Source organism: Carcharodon carcharias, chromosome 18 (assembly GCF_017639515.1).
Source record: "Carcharodon carcharias isolate sCarCar2 chromosome 18, sCarCar2.pri, whole genome shotgun sequence".
Taxonomy (NCBI): Eukaryota; Metazoa; Chordata; class Chondrichthyes; order Lamniformes; family Lamnidae; genus Carcharodon; species Carcharodon carcharias.
Window position 1 is genome coordinate 74,510,162 of NC_054484.1, and position 17,612 is coordinate 74,527,773.

Here is a 17,612-nt window from a genome sequence, read left to right on the forward strand (position 1 = left end):
GTGATAAATACCTGAAGGGAAAACATTTGTAGGGCAACAGGGAAGGAGTAGCTAAATTGCTCCTGCAGAGAGCCTGCATGAGCTTGATGGGCCAAACGACCTCCAATGCGGTAACCATTATATGATTTACTGGTTAGGCCTCCGATGGAATAGTGCTCAATTCTGTGCATTAAACTTAAGAAAAGATGTTAAGGTCTTGGAGAGATTGCAGTAGAGATTTACTAGAATAGTACTAAAATGGTACTAGGGATGAGGGACATCAATTACATGGAGAGACTGGAAAATCCAGAGTTGTTTTCCTTGGAGCAAAGAAGATAAAGAAGAGATTTGAAAGACGTGTTCAAAATCATGTATGGTTTTAATAGGGAGAAACAGCTTCCATTGGTAGAAAGATTGGTAACCAGAGAACATAGATTTAAGGCAATTGGCAAACAAATCAGATGAAATAAATATATATGGCGTTATGGTCTAGAACGTTCTGCCTGAAATGAATTAGAAAGCTCTATCAAAGAGCCAACACAGGTCCAATGGGCTAAATGGCCTCCTTCTGTGCTGTATCATTCTATGATTCTAATGGCTATTGTTCCCCTAATCTAAATCTTAAATGGTTTGTCTTGAGTAAAAAGAAAACCAGGGCTACTGTCCTGATGCCTTGGATAGCCTCACTTCAATATGCAATAATTGCATTAATCCTGAGGTAAAAACATGTTCTACAATTAAAAACTCGGCACACCATCGTCCTTTTCTCCCTTATTCCATTCTCCCTTATACCTTTTTCTAGTCAATAACCTTTCTAAACATTTTCTAACTGAAAATATTTTACTAGTTTTTGCTTCCTTTCTCACGCACTCTATCCTGGGAATGGGCCAGTTTTTCCATTCAGAGTGCAATGATTTGCTTGCATTGGCCAATAGTAAGCTCAACAATGGCCCTTATAAGCTGGCAGGGCTCAGTAAACAAACTTAATTTTAATTCTCCCAGTGCTATAAATAAGTCCTGGAAAAACACACTTAAGCAGTTTTCCTTTCATTTTCAGAAGGAATAATTTACCCAATCAGAATTATCAATGAACAGGCAAAATATTTTAAAGCATATTTTTGGAATAAACTCAGTCACAAGATAAAGTAAAACTTATGTTCAACCCTTGAATGACTAGACTAGTATTTATTCAAGGATTTAAATAGGCACATTCATACTTTAAGTCTTAAAGGACGATTCACCAAATAAATCTGTTTAAGGAATTTGTGCATAAATCTCACTTGCCATTTTTGGTAAACATGGCAAGATCAAGATCAAGCTCAATGCAATTTTCTTTTAACCTGCCCTGCTGTCCCCACCCCACACACAATAAAAAACGCTTACCCGAGCTGCAGCCGCAGCACATTCAGAGCCATAAGCATTATTGCTGTTGTCGATTCCATAAAATGCCCGTACATTGGTTTCATTTTCTCCTCTCCTTGAATTTGGAGCGCCGATTAGCTTCTTCCAAGCAGACACAGCCTCATCTCCCAAAATTTCCAGTGCAACAGCAGGACCACAAGTTAAATACTGAAGAAGATCACTGAAATAGAGGATGGAAACCCCATTATTCTGCGTCCACATTCCCACAATGTAAGTTGGTACATTCAGTTTAGTTTCAACAAAATAGTCATTTAATAACACCTTCAATATTCATTGCAACCTCAAGGAAAATTTTTGCTTATTCCATCTCATTCCGATTGACTAAATGTATACCAACTATTTTAAGTAACAAATTTCTAGGTCTTAACAATATAAATTATATTTGTGTATGTTATGATTTCAAACAAAGTGAATTTAAACAGCATATCTATAATACTTAATTCAATCACAATCATGCATTGTGCAATATCGCAGTAACATCACAGAATAAGTGCTGGTGACATACGTTGTTTGATTCATTTCTTTCCTTCTTTCCTGAATGGTGTCTTTTTCTAGCAATGATAATAATCCAGGAACTACTCTTTGAAAGGAAGATTTTCTGTGTAGAAGTTCACTACCTCTCTCCTTCTGCAGATTGTTATTAGTAAATAATACAGAATACCCTTGGGCAATGCTGGTCACTTTCACCAAAAACTCAGATGAATCACGTCACTTAGCAAAAACTTGCATTCATATCATGCCTTGAGCACAGTAAAATATTCCAGGATGCCCCACAGGACTGTTATCGAACAAAATGTGACGCTGAACCACATAAGGAGATCTCAAGACAAAAAGACTGGTCAAAGGGGAAGATGTTAATCAAGTCCAGCATTTATAAAGCATCTTTCATGAGCACAGGATGTCCCAATACAGCCAATATAGTACTTTATGGAGTCACTCTTGCAATGGTTAATCAACATTGAAGTAGATTGAGTCTTCACATAAGATTCTGGTTAATGTCTTAATAATTTTAAACCAGGAAATTAGTTTATCTTTGATTATATGACAAGCGATTAAATATATATAAATTATATTTGCATTCCACTGATGTGTCACCTGTAAACAACACTACATGGGACTTAATATGTGGGACTTTGTGGGGAATAGAGTTCTTGACGAATAGGAATTTCCATTCAGGGAAAAGCTGGAGATCTAGTGAGGAGAATATTCTTCAATTGAAATAACACAGAACGTTGATGAAGATAGTGCAGTTGATGTGTATGATAAAGCACCATATAGTAGACCTATTTGGATTAAATTGTTAAAAGTATACTGAAATGTTGGCTTGATACAGGAGGCATAGAATGCTCACCTTTATAAAACACTGGTTGGGCCTCAGTTGAGTAGTGTGTCAAATTCAGGACACAATAATTTAGAAGGGATGTCAAGGCCTTGAAGGTGCAGGAACAAGTTATTCATGTTATAATCCTAGACCAGACCCCCAAGTTTTTGTTAAGATCTGGTTAGGGACCAATAACATTTTGCTTAAATTAGACAAAGTTTGAGATTCCAGGCACTTGCTAAGAGAATAAAGCCACAAGATTCCACAAGTCTTGAACAAACAAATATAAACTTTACTATACAAGGTTAAAAAGATAGAACAATTTACAATATCTATCTTATACTCTGACATTCAAGGTTAATATGAGGTACATGTGATTTAACAGACAAACTGTGGTTGAACACACCACATTGCATAATAAATGGTAAATGCACCTAAGACAGATCCCCACAGATTTCTCAGCAGCCCACCCAGACATCAGTAAATACTGCACTCAGCTTATCTCTGAAATTACGCATCCCTCATGAGAAACTCCAAACTTTTCACTTTTGAGGATCAAGCCTCTGAATTCCCTCAAAGTTGCTCCAACCCAGATTGCCTCAACGACTGCACACCTCCTCCTGGGGTTTCAGTCTTGTCTCCTGAGACTCCGTTCCTCTGGATTTCCAAGTCTGCATTCCAGCCTCTATTTACTGGTGCAATTTCAGCTCTTTAATAGTAGGCTAGCTTCACTGGGTTAGCACGACCCCTGTATTTCACCAAGCTCCAATCTCTCCAGCTTCACCAAGCTATAAATAGCTCCCAGAGCTTCCTCTCAGCCCTAAACCTTTTTCCAGCACGGAGCTAGTGACCTTCTACCACCTTCTCAGCTCCCCAGGGCTTCTGCCGAACCCTAAATGCACAAATCTATTAAATGGGTCCTGGGACTTCTCCTGAGCCCCAGCTACACAGAGCTACGAAATGGCTTCTGGAACTTCTCCTGAGTCCCAGCCGCACATAGCCAGTTAATAACAATACTTTTGCTTCCTAGGGCCTGCTAACAGCAGCACCATTTCCCCCCAGCAAACACACAGATAATTTGAAACTCTAGAACTTTCTTAAACTCCAAACTCCACCCGTCTCCATGACAACATAGCTTTCCAGAGCTCACTGAATAATTTGAAATTAATGGTAGCTTTAACTCCCAAAGCAAAATAACTCTGTGGATTGGATTTCCTTGTAAGCAGTGTAGACACCTCATCTCCAGTTCTCCAGCTAAGTAGGCCCACCTGCTGTTACATGATCTTACCTTTCTAGCAGTTAACCCCTGAAGCCAACAGGGCCCCAACCTTTTAAATGTAATCTGCTTTAGTTGCATTTATCTCATTTTCTAGTTGCCTTTAATCTTCCTAGTACTAAAAATTACCACCAAAATATTACTAAGAACAATGGTCTTAGGTCCATTCATAACACTAGATGGCTTCCTAAAATGAGACAAGGAGAGGTTAAGTAGACAAGGCCAATATTCCCTAGAGTTTAGAAGGATGAGTGTAATGCTTATTTGCAGCTCAATGGGTTGACCAGATTTCTGATGGGCGTAGCTTGTCTTCCAAGGAGGCCAAATAGTTTGTTCGGAATGTGTAACTCGACTGCTGTGTACTGTAGAGTAATTCAATGTTCTCTGTAATGTGAAATTTATCCAGCCGTCGTCAGACAAGCAAGCAGGTTTCAAAGCTAATTCTGATCATCGACCCGAAAAATCATCTCCACAGATGCTGCCAAACCTGCTGAGTATTGCTTTTACTTCAGAGCTCACAGTGCTCCTATGATTGGACAGTACGATTGAGAAAGGTGCAAATCATGTGAGAACAACGATATGGTAAGAATGCACAAAGCAGAGCTGTAATTAGCTTTGTGAAAGTCCTAGTGGTATCTAGTGTTCTGAGATTGTAATTATAGTTCTCCTTGGCTGGTAAAATAAAAGACATTATATCCTAATGAGGAGATTTGTTAATTCTTTGGCGTTTTATATTTCTTTTCTTTCTGGAAGTGATAAATAGTTTTTAATTCAGAATGAAGAGGCCAAGGTCAAGGCTACGGTTTTAATGCAGAAACCTTTATTAAAATAGGAAATGGAAAACAAGAAGAAGTGCAAATACCCACTGGCCTCCAGATCTCAGTGGTGTTAAGGTAGCAGGAAGCTGGTAAGGATTTGTCAGTCAGTAAACATGTTTGTGTGTGCCTGTGTATGTGTGTCTGTGCATTTGCCAGTGTACCAAATTGGACAGCTCTGTGAAAGAGCTGATATATGTGTGACAAGTATAAAGCCTCCTGATGTGCTGTAAGCTTTTCTGTAGTCTTGTGTTGTAGCTTCATCAGTTTGGCACTCATTTGCAGATACACCTTTAGCTGCTCTGCACACTTTTCCACACTCATTACATTAGGGTTGGCCACCTGGCTGGAAGGCATAAATTTCAAGATCATGCCTAGGATTTTGTGTTTCCCAATACATGATTTATCACTTTTTCATTTCAGCTCCATGGCTCAGGCATTAGATTATCCAGTCCAATTCTCAATTATTCCAATTCTATCTTGGACAGCCTCCCACCTTCTACACTGCAGAAACTGGAGATCTTTCAAAATTTTGCTGTTTATTCTAGCTCGCTGAGTCGAAAGAACTTGACCAGAAGTACAACCAAGCATGACAGCAGGCAGAAAAGGTACTCAAAGAAGTATACTGCCCTAAAGACTCTTTTAAAAAGCAATAAGTAGCCCTGGAAAAACATGAGGAACCTAAAAAAGATGTTGAATACCAATTCAGCAAAAGCAGCGTTGGAATTATCAATAGCAACAAAGCAATACATTGAAGCACAATGCGTGTTGGAATGAGGTCAATAAGAAAATAAACTGTTGAAAGGTCAGCTGATTCTCCTTCAAGATCAAATGCAAAAGTTATACATAACCCTTCAGCAGCATGAAGAAATGAAGACTGTCTTGAACAGCAGAATGGAAGAGCAGGAGAAGAAACTCAAGGAGACTCTGTTGAACTATAAGAAAACACAAGACAAAGCAATTGAGCATCACAAAGAAATAGAAAACCGATCTTCACACGCTTTAAGGAACCCTCAGGTCAAAGTTTGTTCCTCTGGAAAATTACAAAGAGAAGCAAAATGAATTTAATATCACTGAACAAACTGAAGGACAAGTTGGGAGAGAAGGCTCAACAATGTTCAATATTCCAGGAGGAAGCCAAGAGGTACAAGAAAGAAACGGAAGAACTGAAGAACCAGCTGAATGGAAAAAAGGGAGCATTGAAAGGAAAAGCTGTAGAATTTCATAAGTTGCGAGTGGATAATGAAGGCATGAGTAGCACAACTACAGAATTGAAACAAGTTAAGACTGGGCCAGAGACAGACCTGACCAACAGTGAAACCAAAATGAAGGACAAAGGTAAAGACAGAAATAATATTTGGAAAATGTAAATCCGACGCTGAAGCTCAAGGAACGAGAAGGCACAGGATGGCTCAAATTCCAAGAACCATTGAGCTGTTGAGAAACGAAATGGCTGAAATTGTGAAACAAGAGGAAATGAAAGTTCCATTTTGGAATGTCAATGTTCAGCAAGAACATGGCGGAGCCCATGGAAAAAGAAAATCCAAATCCACTCTAGGAATGAATGGAGTACGCATTCTCTCTGGAAGGAACGGGACAAACCCACGGTATCTGAACAAAGCAGAGGGGTTGTTGATAAACAGAAACGCAATTCGAAGGAATGCAAAAAGTGAATCAAATGGAGACAACTGAGTACCAGCAACACAGAGCACTATCATTTCAAAGCCAAACTGACAAAGTCAACCCAAAGAAACTGAGACTACCATTCCTCCAAACGTAACAGAAGGAGATCTGGGAAAATTGTCAAGCCTCCAGGCCACCTGCATTATTGAAGTATGAGACTTGAGGGGATGAGAGGAGGAGAAGGGGTAACAAGTAAAGATTGCATTGTAAATATATTTCGGTAAGGACTTGGAGGGAGGTGTAGAATAAGGGTCAAAAACAGAATTACCTGGAAAAACTCAGTAGGTCCGGCAGCATCGGTGGAGAAGAGCAAAGTTGACGTTTTGAGTCCTCGACCCTTCAGCAGAACTAAGTAGAAATTGGAAAGGGGTGAAATATAAGCTGGTTTGGGGGTGGTGGTGGGGGGGGGGGGGGGGGGGGGCGTGGACACAGAAAGAAGGGGGAGTATTGTTGTTACAAGCAAGCAGTGATAGGAGGAGATAATCAAAAGATGTCACAGACAAAAGAACAAAGAGGTGTTGAAGGTGGTGATATTATCTAAAAGAATGAGCTAATTAAGAGTGGAGAGCAGGACAAGCAAGGTAGCTCTAGTGGGGGTGGGGTGAAATAAACCATGGGTGGAATACATTTAAAAATAATGGAAATAGGTGAGAAAAGAAAAATCTATATAAATTATTGGAAAAAACAAAAGGGAGGGGGAAGAAATGGAAAGGGGGTGGGGATGGAGGAGGGAGTTCAAGATCTAAAGTTGTTGAATTCAATATTCAGTCCGGAAGGCTGTAAAGTGCCCAGTGGGAAGATGAGGTGCTGTTCCTCCAATTTGAATTGAGCTTCACTGGAACAATGCAGCAAGCCAAGGACAGACATGTGGGCAAGAGAGCAGGGTGGAGTGTTAAAATGGCAAGCGACAGGGAGGTCTGGGTCATGCTTGCGGACAGACCGAAGGTGTTCTGCAAAGCAGTCACCCAGTCTGCGTTTGGTCTCTCCAATGTAGAGGAAACTGCATTGGGAGCAATGAATGCAGTAGACTAAGTTGGGGGAAATACAAGTGAAATGCTGCTTCACTTGAAAGGAGTGTTTGGGCCCTTGGACAGTGAGGAGAGAGGAAGTGAAGGAGCAGGTGTTGCATATTTTGCGTTTGCATGGGGAGGTGCCATAGGTGGGGGTTGAGGAGTAAGGGGTGATGGAGGAGTGGACCAGGGTGTCACAGAGGGAATGATCCCTACGGAATGCCACCGGGGGGGGGTGAAGGGAAGATGTGTTTGGTGGTGGCATCATGCTGAAGTTGACGTCCAATCCCTCTACACCTCCATCCCCCACCAGGATGGTCTGAGGGCCCTTAGCTTCTTCCTCAAACAGAGGCCCGAACAATCCCCATCCACCACTACTCTCCTCCATCTGGCTGAACTTGTTCTCACACTGAACAATTTCTCCTTTAACTCCTCTCACTTCCTCCAAATAAAAGGTGTGGCTGTGGGTACCTACATGGGCCCCAGCTATGCCTGTCTCTTTATGGGGTATGTGGAACTTTCCTTGTTCCAGTCCTACTCCGGCCCCCTCCCACAACTCTTTCTCCAGTACATCGATGATTACTTCGGTGCTGCTTCATGCTCTCATCAGGACCTGGAAAAATTTATTAATTTTGCTTCCAATCTCCACCCCTCCATCATTTTCACATGGTCCATCTCTGACACTTCCCCTCCCTTCCTTGACCTCTCTGTCTCAATTTCTAGGTGATAGATTGTCCACCAATATCCATTACAAGCCTACCGACTTCCACAGCTACCTTGGCTACAACTCCTCACACTCTGCTTCCTATAAGAACTCCATCCCATTCTCTCAGTTCCTTCGCCTCCGTCGCATCTGTTCTGATGATGCTACATTCAAAAGCAGTTCCTCTGACATGTCCTCCTTATTCCTTAACCGAGATTTTCCACCCACGGTAGTTGACAGGGTCCTCAACCATGTCCGGCCCATCTCCCGCGCATCCGCCCTCACGCCTTCTCCACCCTCCCAGAAACATGATAGGGTTCCCCCTTGTCCTCACTTATCACCCCACCAGCCTCCGCATTCAAAGGATCATCCTCCGCCATTTCCGCCAACTCCAGCATGATGCCACCACCAAACACATCTTCCCTTCACCCCCACCCCCGGCGGCATTCCATAGGGATCGTTCCCTCCGTGACACCCTGGTCTTCTCCTCCATCACCCCCTACTCCTCAACCCCACCTAAGGCACCTCCCCATGCAAACGCAAAATATGCAACCCTGCCCCTTCACTTCCTCTCTCCTCACCGTCCAAGGGCCCAAACACTCCTTTCAAGTGAAGCAGCATTTCACTTGCATTTCCCCCAACTTAGTCTATTGCATTCATTGCTCCCAATGCGGTTTCCTCTACATTGGAGAGACCAAACGCAGACTGGGTGACCGCTTTGCAGAACACCTTCGGTCTGTCCGCAAGCATGACCCAGACCTCCCTGTCGCTTGCTATTTTAACACTCCACCCTGCTCTCTTGCCCACATGTCTGTCCTTGGCTTGCTGCATTGTTCCGGTGAAGCCCAACGGAAACTGGAGGAACAGCACCTCATCTTCCCACTGGGCACTTTACAGCCTTCCGGACTGAATATTGAGTTCAACAACTTTAGATCTTGAACTCCCTCCTCCATCCCCACCCCCTTTCCATTTCTTCCCCCTCCCTTTTGTTTTTTCCAATAATTTATATAGATTTTTCTTTTCTCACCTATTTCCATTATTTTTAAATGTATTCCACCCATGGTTTATTTCACCCCACCCCCACTAGAGCTACCTTGCTTGTCCTGCTCTCCACTCTTAATTAGCTCATTCTTTTAGATAATATCACCACCTTCAACACCTCTTTGTTCTTTTGTCTGTGACATCTTTTGGTTATCTCCTCCTATCACTGCTTGCTTGTCCCAACAACCCCCAGCTTCTTCAGCCCCCAACCCACCCCACAAATCAGCTTATATTTCACCCCTTTCCTATTTCTACTTAGTTCTGTTGAAGGGTCATGAGGACTCGAAATGTCAACTTTGCTTTTCTCCGCCGATGCTGCCAGACCTGCTGAGTTTTTCCAGGTAATTCTGTTTTTGTTTTGGATTTCCAGCATCCGCAGTTTTTTGTTTTTGTTTTTATTATTATTGTAGAATAAGGGTGTTCAGCAGAGTAAGGGTTAATGTGGGCCTGGAGAACAGTACTACATAGTGATGTAGCAAGTCACATGATAGTGGATTGTCTTTGGAGTAGAGTCTGGAAGGAGCCAGCACAGAGGCATCACCCATTCATGGCAGTACCTTGGATATGTACATAGTTATGGGTTACCAATAAATGGTTAATGTTCAACCATACAAACCTCCAGACGACTCCGTGAAACACCTTTACAACACCAGAGTGGTACTAAAACTGCAAAAAATGCCATGGTACATCACTTTCTTTTCCTGAAGAAGCTTGCAGTTTTCAATACATAGAAGATCTGCAGAAGATCTACAAGAAGATTTTGAAATCCAACATATCAAGAGGGTTTAACAGCACTGGTTTGAGGGAAAAAAATAGTAAATTACCTACCTTGTTAGGTCAGTCATTTTTGCCTTGGATATTACGAGCCCTGAACTGTAGAGCTGGTCAATCAATTTCCCAAATTTAAGGTCAGAACTTGACCTTAATACACCTAGGGTCCTGAAAAAGAAACAGGGAGGAAAAAGATTGTTCAATATCCAGGACAAAACATTTTAAATTTTAACCAAAGTAAGTAATAAAAAAGTCCTAAATACAAGTATACTACTGAAGGACAAATGAATTGCCACTGCCAGCACTGACAAAATAGTTAATACAAATTTAGGTTCCATGTTTCAATTTGAAAGGCACAAAGAAATGGAAATCAAATGCAATCCATATCTGCTTAAAAAGGCAACAAATCCTCTAGGTCAGCTGCTTACAGATATAGAATTTTTTTTAAATGTTGGAAATGTAGAGCGGGAAATATTAACCTATCTTTTCGCTCTTCAAATTAATGGACCCAGGATGTATGTTCAGCACTTTCTGCTTTTATTTCAGATTTTTAATTATTTTTGTTCTTATTGCTATAAATAAAGACAGGAACTAGCTGATAGTGGGAAGGAAAATGCTTATGAATGCAAAATGTGCCAATAAAAAAGGTCGAAGAAAGAGGCCAACCAGCATGCTGGAGAGGGTAGGGCCTGATGGCTCAGAAAGGGACAACAATAATTCACCACAAAGCTCTTAGGACTTGCTGCTCCAGATAATGCCAGATCCTAGAAACCCCAAAATTGCTAGATTCTGTACCATCCATGCACAAAACTTCCTCAGTTCTGCTTGAGACAAGGGCACCACAAACACAGCCCCCACGCTAACTCCTAACGCCTCCACCATCTTCAGGCTCACCATTCCCATATCTCAGAGATCACAAACCACACAATTACATTCTCAGTGCTTCCTGACTCCAAAATCAGTGATATAACATAGTGAAAACTAACCCTGTATTTTACACGTACGCTGACAACACCAGCTCTAACTTACCACCACCTCTCTTGATTCCTCCACCGTTGCTAAATTATCAGACTGCTTGTCTGACATACAGTACAGGATGAGCAGAAATTTCCTCCAATTATACATTGTGAAGACTGAAGCTATTGTTTTCGGTCCCAGCTCCAAATGCTGTTCTCTAGCTACAGACTCCATCCCTCTCTCTGGCAACAGTCTGGGAGATTAAGCAAGTCTGTTTGCAACCTTGGTGTTACATTTGACCTTGAGTTAATCTTCTGACCTCTTGTTCATGCTATCACTAAGATTGCCTAGTTCCAACTCCATAGCATCACCAGACTGTGTTCCTGTCTCAGCTTGCCTAATGTTGAAACCCTCATTCTTACCTTTGTTACCTCTAGACTTGACTATTCCAACACACTTCTGATTGGTCTCCCACGTTCTACCCTCTATAAACTTCAGGTCATCCAAAACTCTGCTATCTGTGACTTAACTCGCACCAAGCCCTGCTCCCTGATTACTCCTGTATTCACTGACCTATATTGGTTCCCAGTCAAGGCCTGATTTTAAGATTCTCATCCTTATTTCAAATCCCTCCAAGGCCTGGTTTCTCCCTATCTCCATAATCTCCTCCAGTCCCTCAATCATCAAATATATCTGCATTCCTCTAATTCTGGCTGGTTGTTCATCCCCAATTTTAATTACTCCACAACTGGTGGCCACACCTTCAGTTGTCTGACCCTAAGCTCTGAAATAGTCTCCCTACACCTCTACACCTCACTTTCCTCTTTTAAGATATTCTTTAAAACCTACATCTTTGACCAAGCTTTTGGTCATCTGACCTCTGCTTGTACAAGTAGACCTGGCTTGTTGGACAACCACATTTTCCAGGCCCCAAAATCATATTTGTGCGTACATTTGATGTATAAATCAGCCCTTTTTTTCAGCCGTGACATGCTGTACATGCATTAGTAGTCAGCCTCAATTTTTCACCCCACAAATGTACATTTTACTTACTGGTACCTTGTAACTGGGTACATGGGATCAGGCAGCTAATAAGGGCTGTGTTGCAAATATGCACGGGAGTTTAAAACACATACACTCTTTGCTTCAGATGCTGATGACATTCAAAATGGCGACTACTCATACCATGCCAGCTGTTCACTTTCATACTCAGTGTACAAGTCAAATCCTGTTTTTAGAGCAATTTTGAGGCTTCAAAGGTCGACTTATATGCTGACATCTGTGGTAATATCTCTCCATCTGATGCAGTGTTTTATAATGCTCCTGTGAAGCTGCTTGCTTGAGATGTTTTATGACATCAAAGGCATTATACAAATGTAAATTGTTGTTGTGGTGAAAAGTCCTAAGACAGGAGCACAGGAAAATTTGATAATCATACTAGGAACAAATGATCATAAGTGTGGTCAACAGGGCATCTTAAAGGAGGCAAAAGGTGTAGGAGGTGAAGAGGCTTAGGGAGCAAGGGAGCAAAGTTTAGGGTTCAGGTAGCTTAAAACATGGCTGCCAATGGTGGAGTGATCAAAATTGGAGATGTGCAAGGAACTAGAAATGGAGGAGTACAGAGACCTCAGAGGGTTGTGGGGCTGGGGAACGTTACAGAGATAGGCAAGGGCAAGGTGATGGACGGATTTGAAAACAAGGACGAGAACTTTGAAATGGAGGCATTGCTGGACCAGGAACAAAAATAGACAAATCCTAAAAGCACCAATAAAAACAGGGCACACAGAATCACAAGATAATAGGAACCAATAGAAAACAAAAAAGGCACAGATCAAACACAAATAATACACAAAAATAATACATATCATGCCATGTGTAATGGTAACATGAGCAATGTCACAACAGTATTTCTATTTTACAAAAACATACAGGTGAATTTTAAACCCCAAAAATGGGTGTTTTGGGGCAGGTGAGATGATAAAATTTTTTTAAAATCTCAAATCAGACTCTAAACTCTGGGTTTAACCAGAGGGTGGAAGGACAGGGGCAGACAGTCAATCTGCTCCCAGGAGGTGGATTGTCAATTTAAATATTTTAATGAGGCTGGCATGTTAATGCCATCTAGTTGGGTTTTCCAGACCTCAGGCGAGAGGGAGCAAGGCAAGAAGAAGCAGCCCCCAAGTTTACCATCTTACCAGGGACTGGGTTCCCCTCACCCTATACAAAGACCCCAGGGGTCAAGAATCGGACACCTAACCCCTCCCCACAGAGACACACTCACAGTAACAGCTGCGGGCTCCCCATCTGCATCTGTGGCCTTCTCTGGAGTGCTCCCCCTCTCCCATCTCTAAGCCAAGCCTGTCAATCAGCCTGACTACCACTCAAGGATCATGAAAAAGAGAAAAAAACTCATGCTGTGAAACTCCAGGGCATGTGGGAAAATCAAGACTTTCGAAACTCCACTTGCTGCCTATCCAATCCACCTGTCAAGACTGGGCTATATAATTTAAACAATTAAATGAATTTAGTACCCTTCTGGTACATACAAACTCACCATCTACCTCACTCCCACACAAAACCATCCTGTGCAATGCATTCTGCAACTATATTTCCTTTACTTGCTTTTCAGAGGATTGAAGTTAAGAACAATCTGAGCTATATTTACATCAGAACAATACTTTCAGTTACTAACATTCCTTTAAAGTCGAATAAGCAAAATTAATCAAAAACTCTCCCGTTTTGAGAGATGGGGCATTAATGTGTAAGTAGTACCTGGCAATAATTGGAATCACAACACTGTTTGATTGGAATGAGCTGGAGTTAGCATATAAAATCCTTTAAAATAATTAATAATTTGATTAACTTGGATTCAACAGATTATTGTGGCCTCAGCCCAGATATCCCATCTGTAGCCTACTGATTAAATTCCAACGATGGATGAAAGTTTAGATAGAAATATTTTTGCCAACGGATGACAGTTTAGCTCCAGAAGTTTATTCGTCACAGGAAAACTCTCCTTTTTTCAGACACAAAGCTTACCAGTCATATAAAAAAAGCAGTGAACAAAACCCCCATATATTGAAGGACAGGGTTCTTAGCCATATGCAAAATGTTGTACATATGATTTTGCATCAAAGAAGGGAAACCCATTATGTTATATTTTCTAACCCCAGGGATGGACAGGTTGGATGCCTGTGCACTAAATTCCATCCCCTTCCTGCTAGAACGAGCAAAAACAGACCTGTTGTTAATTCCAGAGTCCTCTGGCAAAAATATCTCCCACTCCATAGGTATCACTTCCAAAATCATGTCATGACCATGTGCGACAGAAATGCAACTTAATGCCTCGTTGAAGGACTGTAATAAATCAGTCCACATGACCTCCCTAGATCATGTTTTACAGGTCAACTGTCACCTCGTGCAGAATTTTCCTATTGGCATGCAGGGGGCAGGACCCACACACCGATGCGTGGTGACATCGGGTGAGCGTCCCGACGTCACTGCATGCCATTGTGACATTTCAGTGGGCGGGCGCACGATGATCTCTGATGCACACCCGCCATTAATTAACAGGCCACTTAAGGCCCTTGAGGCACCAATTGATGGTGATTTTTCGGCGCCTATGCAATCTTAGGGTCATCACAAAGGCGTAACGGGCAGGCAGGTTGGAGACTTCTGTATAAACATTACCCACGGGTGGGATAACAGTGCTCATTGGGGTAGCGAGTGTGCTCTGTCAAATATTTAATTGCAAAGTAACTAGTACTTGCCTGTGTGAACTGCAATACTTCAAAACGCATTCCAGCTGCTTGGACTGGACTCTCAACCTTCAGGTCAGCACTCTGCAGTGAAGAATTGTTTTTGGGCCTGCAAGTTTCAGGAAGCCTTCCCTTAGCCTGGGAATGGGAATTAAACTCTCCACTGGAGGCACCTCCTCTGAGGAAGGGTGGCTAGAAGAGGGAGAAGGCCAGGAGTGCACAGCCTCCAGGGGAGCCACCTTTGGGAGGAGCAGCGCAGGCACAAGGGGTGCAGGGCCAAGAGGTAGTCCAAGGCAGAAGGGGCCACAGAAGACGCCACTATCCTGCTGCCAGGATATACAGGCGGCAAAGCAGCTACCTCAATATGTCCGAGGTGCAGTGCCGAAGGAGGCTCCATCTCTCCAGGGAGACAGTCAACTCTATCCGTCAGATGATAGGCCCTGAGCTAATTGTGTAGGTGGGTACCCCATGCCAGTGGCTCTAAAGGTCACAGCTGCCCTCAACTATGCCTCTGGCTTCTTCCAGGGGCTGGTGAGTGATCTTTGCAGTGTCTCCCAATCAGCTGTCCACACTTATGTCAAGCAGGTTACAGACACTGTTCAAGCATGCACTGACCTTCATTCACTACCGTTGGGGCCAGGCAAGTCAGACACAGCGAGCCAGAGGCTTTGCGGCCATTGCTGGCTTCTCCCATGTCCAGGGTGCTATAAACTGTACACATGTGGCCATCAAGGCGCAAACAGGTGAGCCCGGTGCCTTCGTCAACAGCAAGGGCTTCCACTCCATGAACGTGCAGATAGTGTGTGATCACAGGATGCAGATTCTGCAAGTTTGTGCAACGTACCCAGGCACTCCCACGACACCTACATCCTCAGACACTCCCAGGTGCCGGGGCTCTTCAATACTCCAGCTCGGCTGGATGAATAGCTGCTGGGTAACACAGGCTATCCCCTCGGAAGGTGGCTCATGACCCTCTCTGCCTTCCAAGAACAGAAGCTGAGCAGTGGTACAATAGGAGCCAAGTCTCCACAAGGGCTGTGGTGGAGAGGGCCATCGGTCTTCTCAAAATGCGCTTCTGGACCGTTCAGGTCTGCACTGCAGTACCCTCCCCCCAGATCATGTGGCGCTGATAGTGGATGCATGATGCACACTCCACAATCTTGCGCTGGAAAGGGGGGGGTCACTGTGGACATAGAAGATGTAGACACAGTGTTTGCAGCTGCACACGATGAGTCCAGCAGCATTTGTAAAAGAAAAATGCATGAAACAGAAAGATGTCCCACTGGCTGAGGCAGGACGAGAGAGGAATGAAGTATTGAAAGCACTTGGAGGGCTAGTAATGAGCTTCTATGCCAAATATTGGATTTACGTTTGTGGTGGGATGTTCTTCATTGTCAGTTTTACTGGAAGCATTGTTGTGTATGATGAGCACACAAAGGGAAATGCTGAGGGGGAAGACGCTGACCCGGGCATACTCCAGGGAGTCAGGGACACCTGGGAGGCTCTAATCCAAGGAACCTTCAGTTAGCATACCACATATGGACCTTCGGGACAAGCCTGGGCTGCAGCCTCCATATTCGATACCAGAATGCAAAATCTGCCTGGATAAGAACATTAACTAAGAGCCTTGTCAATAAAGCTGAATGTTCCACAAATCACTCACAACATTATTGGTAACCATCCACCTGCAGAAGAAAAGAGGCATCCTCAGCCATGGTGACATGTCTGAATTTAATGGTATAACAAAAGGAACTTAAGAGAACAAAATGACAAAGCTGTTCAACATCACACCAACTCATAACGCAAAAGCACCAGTGATAAACCCGTAGTGTGCCTAAGGTGCCTTGTGTTTACTCTTTCAAGTGCTACATCCTGGCGCTGCCCCCTCACTGGAAGTGACATCTGAGACAGCCTGCTCGCTCTGCTGTCCTGTTGGCCTCGATGACCTTGGCGGCCGTCCTCTGGCCTGTGGAGCCTGTGCTGGCCCCGCCTGGGAGGGAGCTGCTAGTTCCACAGCTGGCATCTCCCCAGTCGTTGCAGCCTCATCGGATGCAACAGTCACTGACAGAGGGGCGGAGGAGCTGCCGCCCTCATCCGGAGTGCCCTGAGAGGAGCCCGCAGACACAGGCAGCTGCTGCGCCAACGTGAGGTCGAATCAGACTTCCCTGCTCACCATGTACGGATGGGCACTGAGCTGGGAAACTTGGTGCTCAGACCATCTCCCACACTGGCACTGACCAGCTGAGGTCAATGCCGATGTGAGGGCTTGCTGGTCCGAGCACACCCCCAGGAAGCCCTGGAGGACCCTCTTCACAAGAGTTGCCACTTTCTTCACGGAGGATGCAATGTGCTCAGCCATGAGGCTCATTGCATCGGCGATGGTCGGCATAGACTCCTTCACCACGGAGAACAAGCCAAGCATAGCCTCATGTATCTCCAACAGATGCTCCCGCAAATTCTGCCACATTTCCTGCATTTGCTGTGTCGCGGACGACTTCAGAGGCACATCATCAGCCACCGACTGAGCATGTGCCTGGTCCGCTGCAGTTCTCCGACTGCTGGCGCCAAGGGCACTCTCTGTCTCCACCAGCTCCTCCAGCGACTGTGGTGCCCTCACCACTGTGCCCCGGGACACACTAGCCAATGATTTAATTCCCACCGAGGTGCTAGTATCTGCGCTGGTGCCTGCCTGGCAGAGATGGTGTGATGCTGGTAAGTCCAAGACTTCAGGGCCCTCAGGTGTGAGAGGGGCCCCTGCTGCTCCTCCTCCAAACCCTGCTATCCCACAGATCATTATGCGCTCATCCTTCCATAAGCAATGGTCAAGCCATGTTGCAAACTTTAAGCACTGAACATTCAGCACTGCCATGACTATT

At 43.7% G+C, this 17,612-nt stretch overlaps 1 protein-coding gene across 3 annotated transcripts in view; it reads right to left on the reverse strand.

The window, feature by feature from the left end:
- The window catches only part of nme7 (NME/NM23 family member 7), a 189,598-nt gene that overhangs the window by 133,807 nt on the left and 38,179 nt on the right, over positions 1 to 17,612 (reverse strand). For all 3 annotated transcript variants that reach the window (XM_041210812.1, XM_041210814.1, XM_041210813.1), the window contains 2 exons: positions 10,079 to 10,189; positions 1,363 to 1,561 (listed from right to left, as the gene is read on the reverse strand). In XM_041210812.1, the coding sequence (XP_041066746.1) occupies positions 1,363 to 1,561; positions 10,079 to 10,189 (310 nt within the window). The remainder of the gene's footprint in view (positions 1 to 1,362; positions 1,562 to 10,078; positions 10,190 to 17,612) is intronic.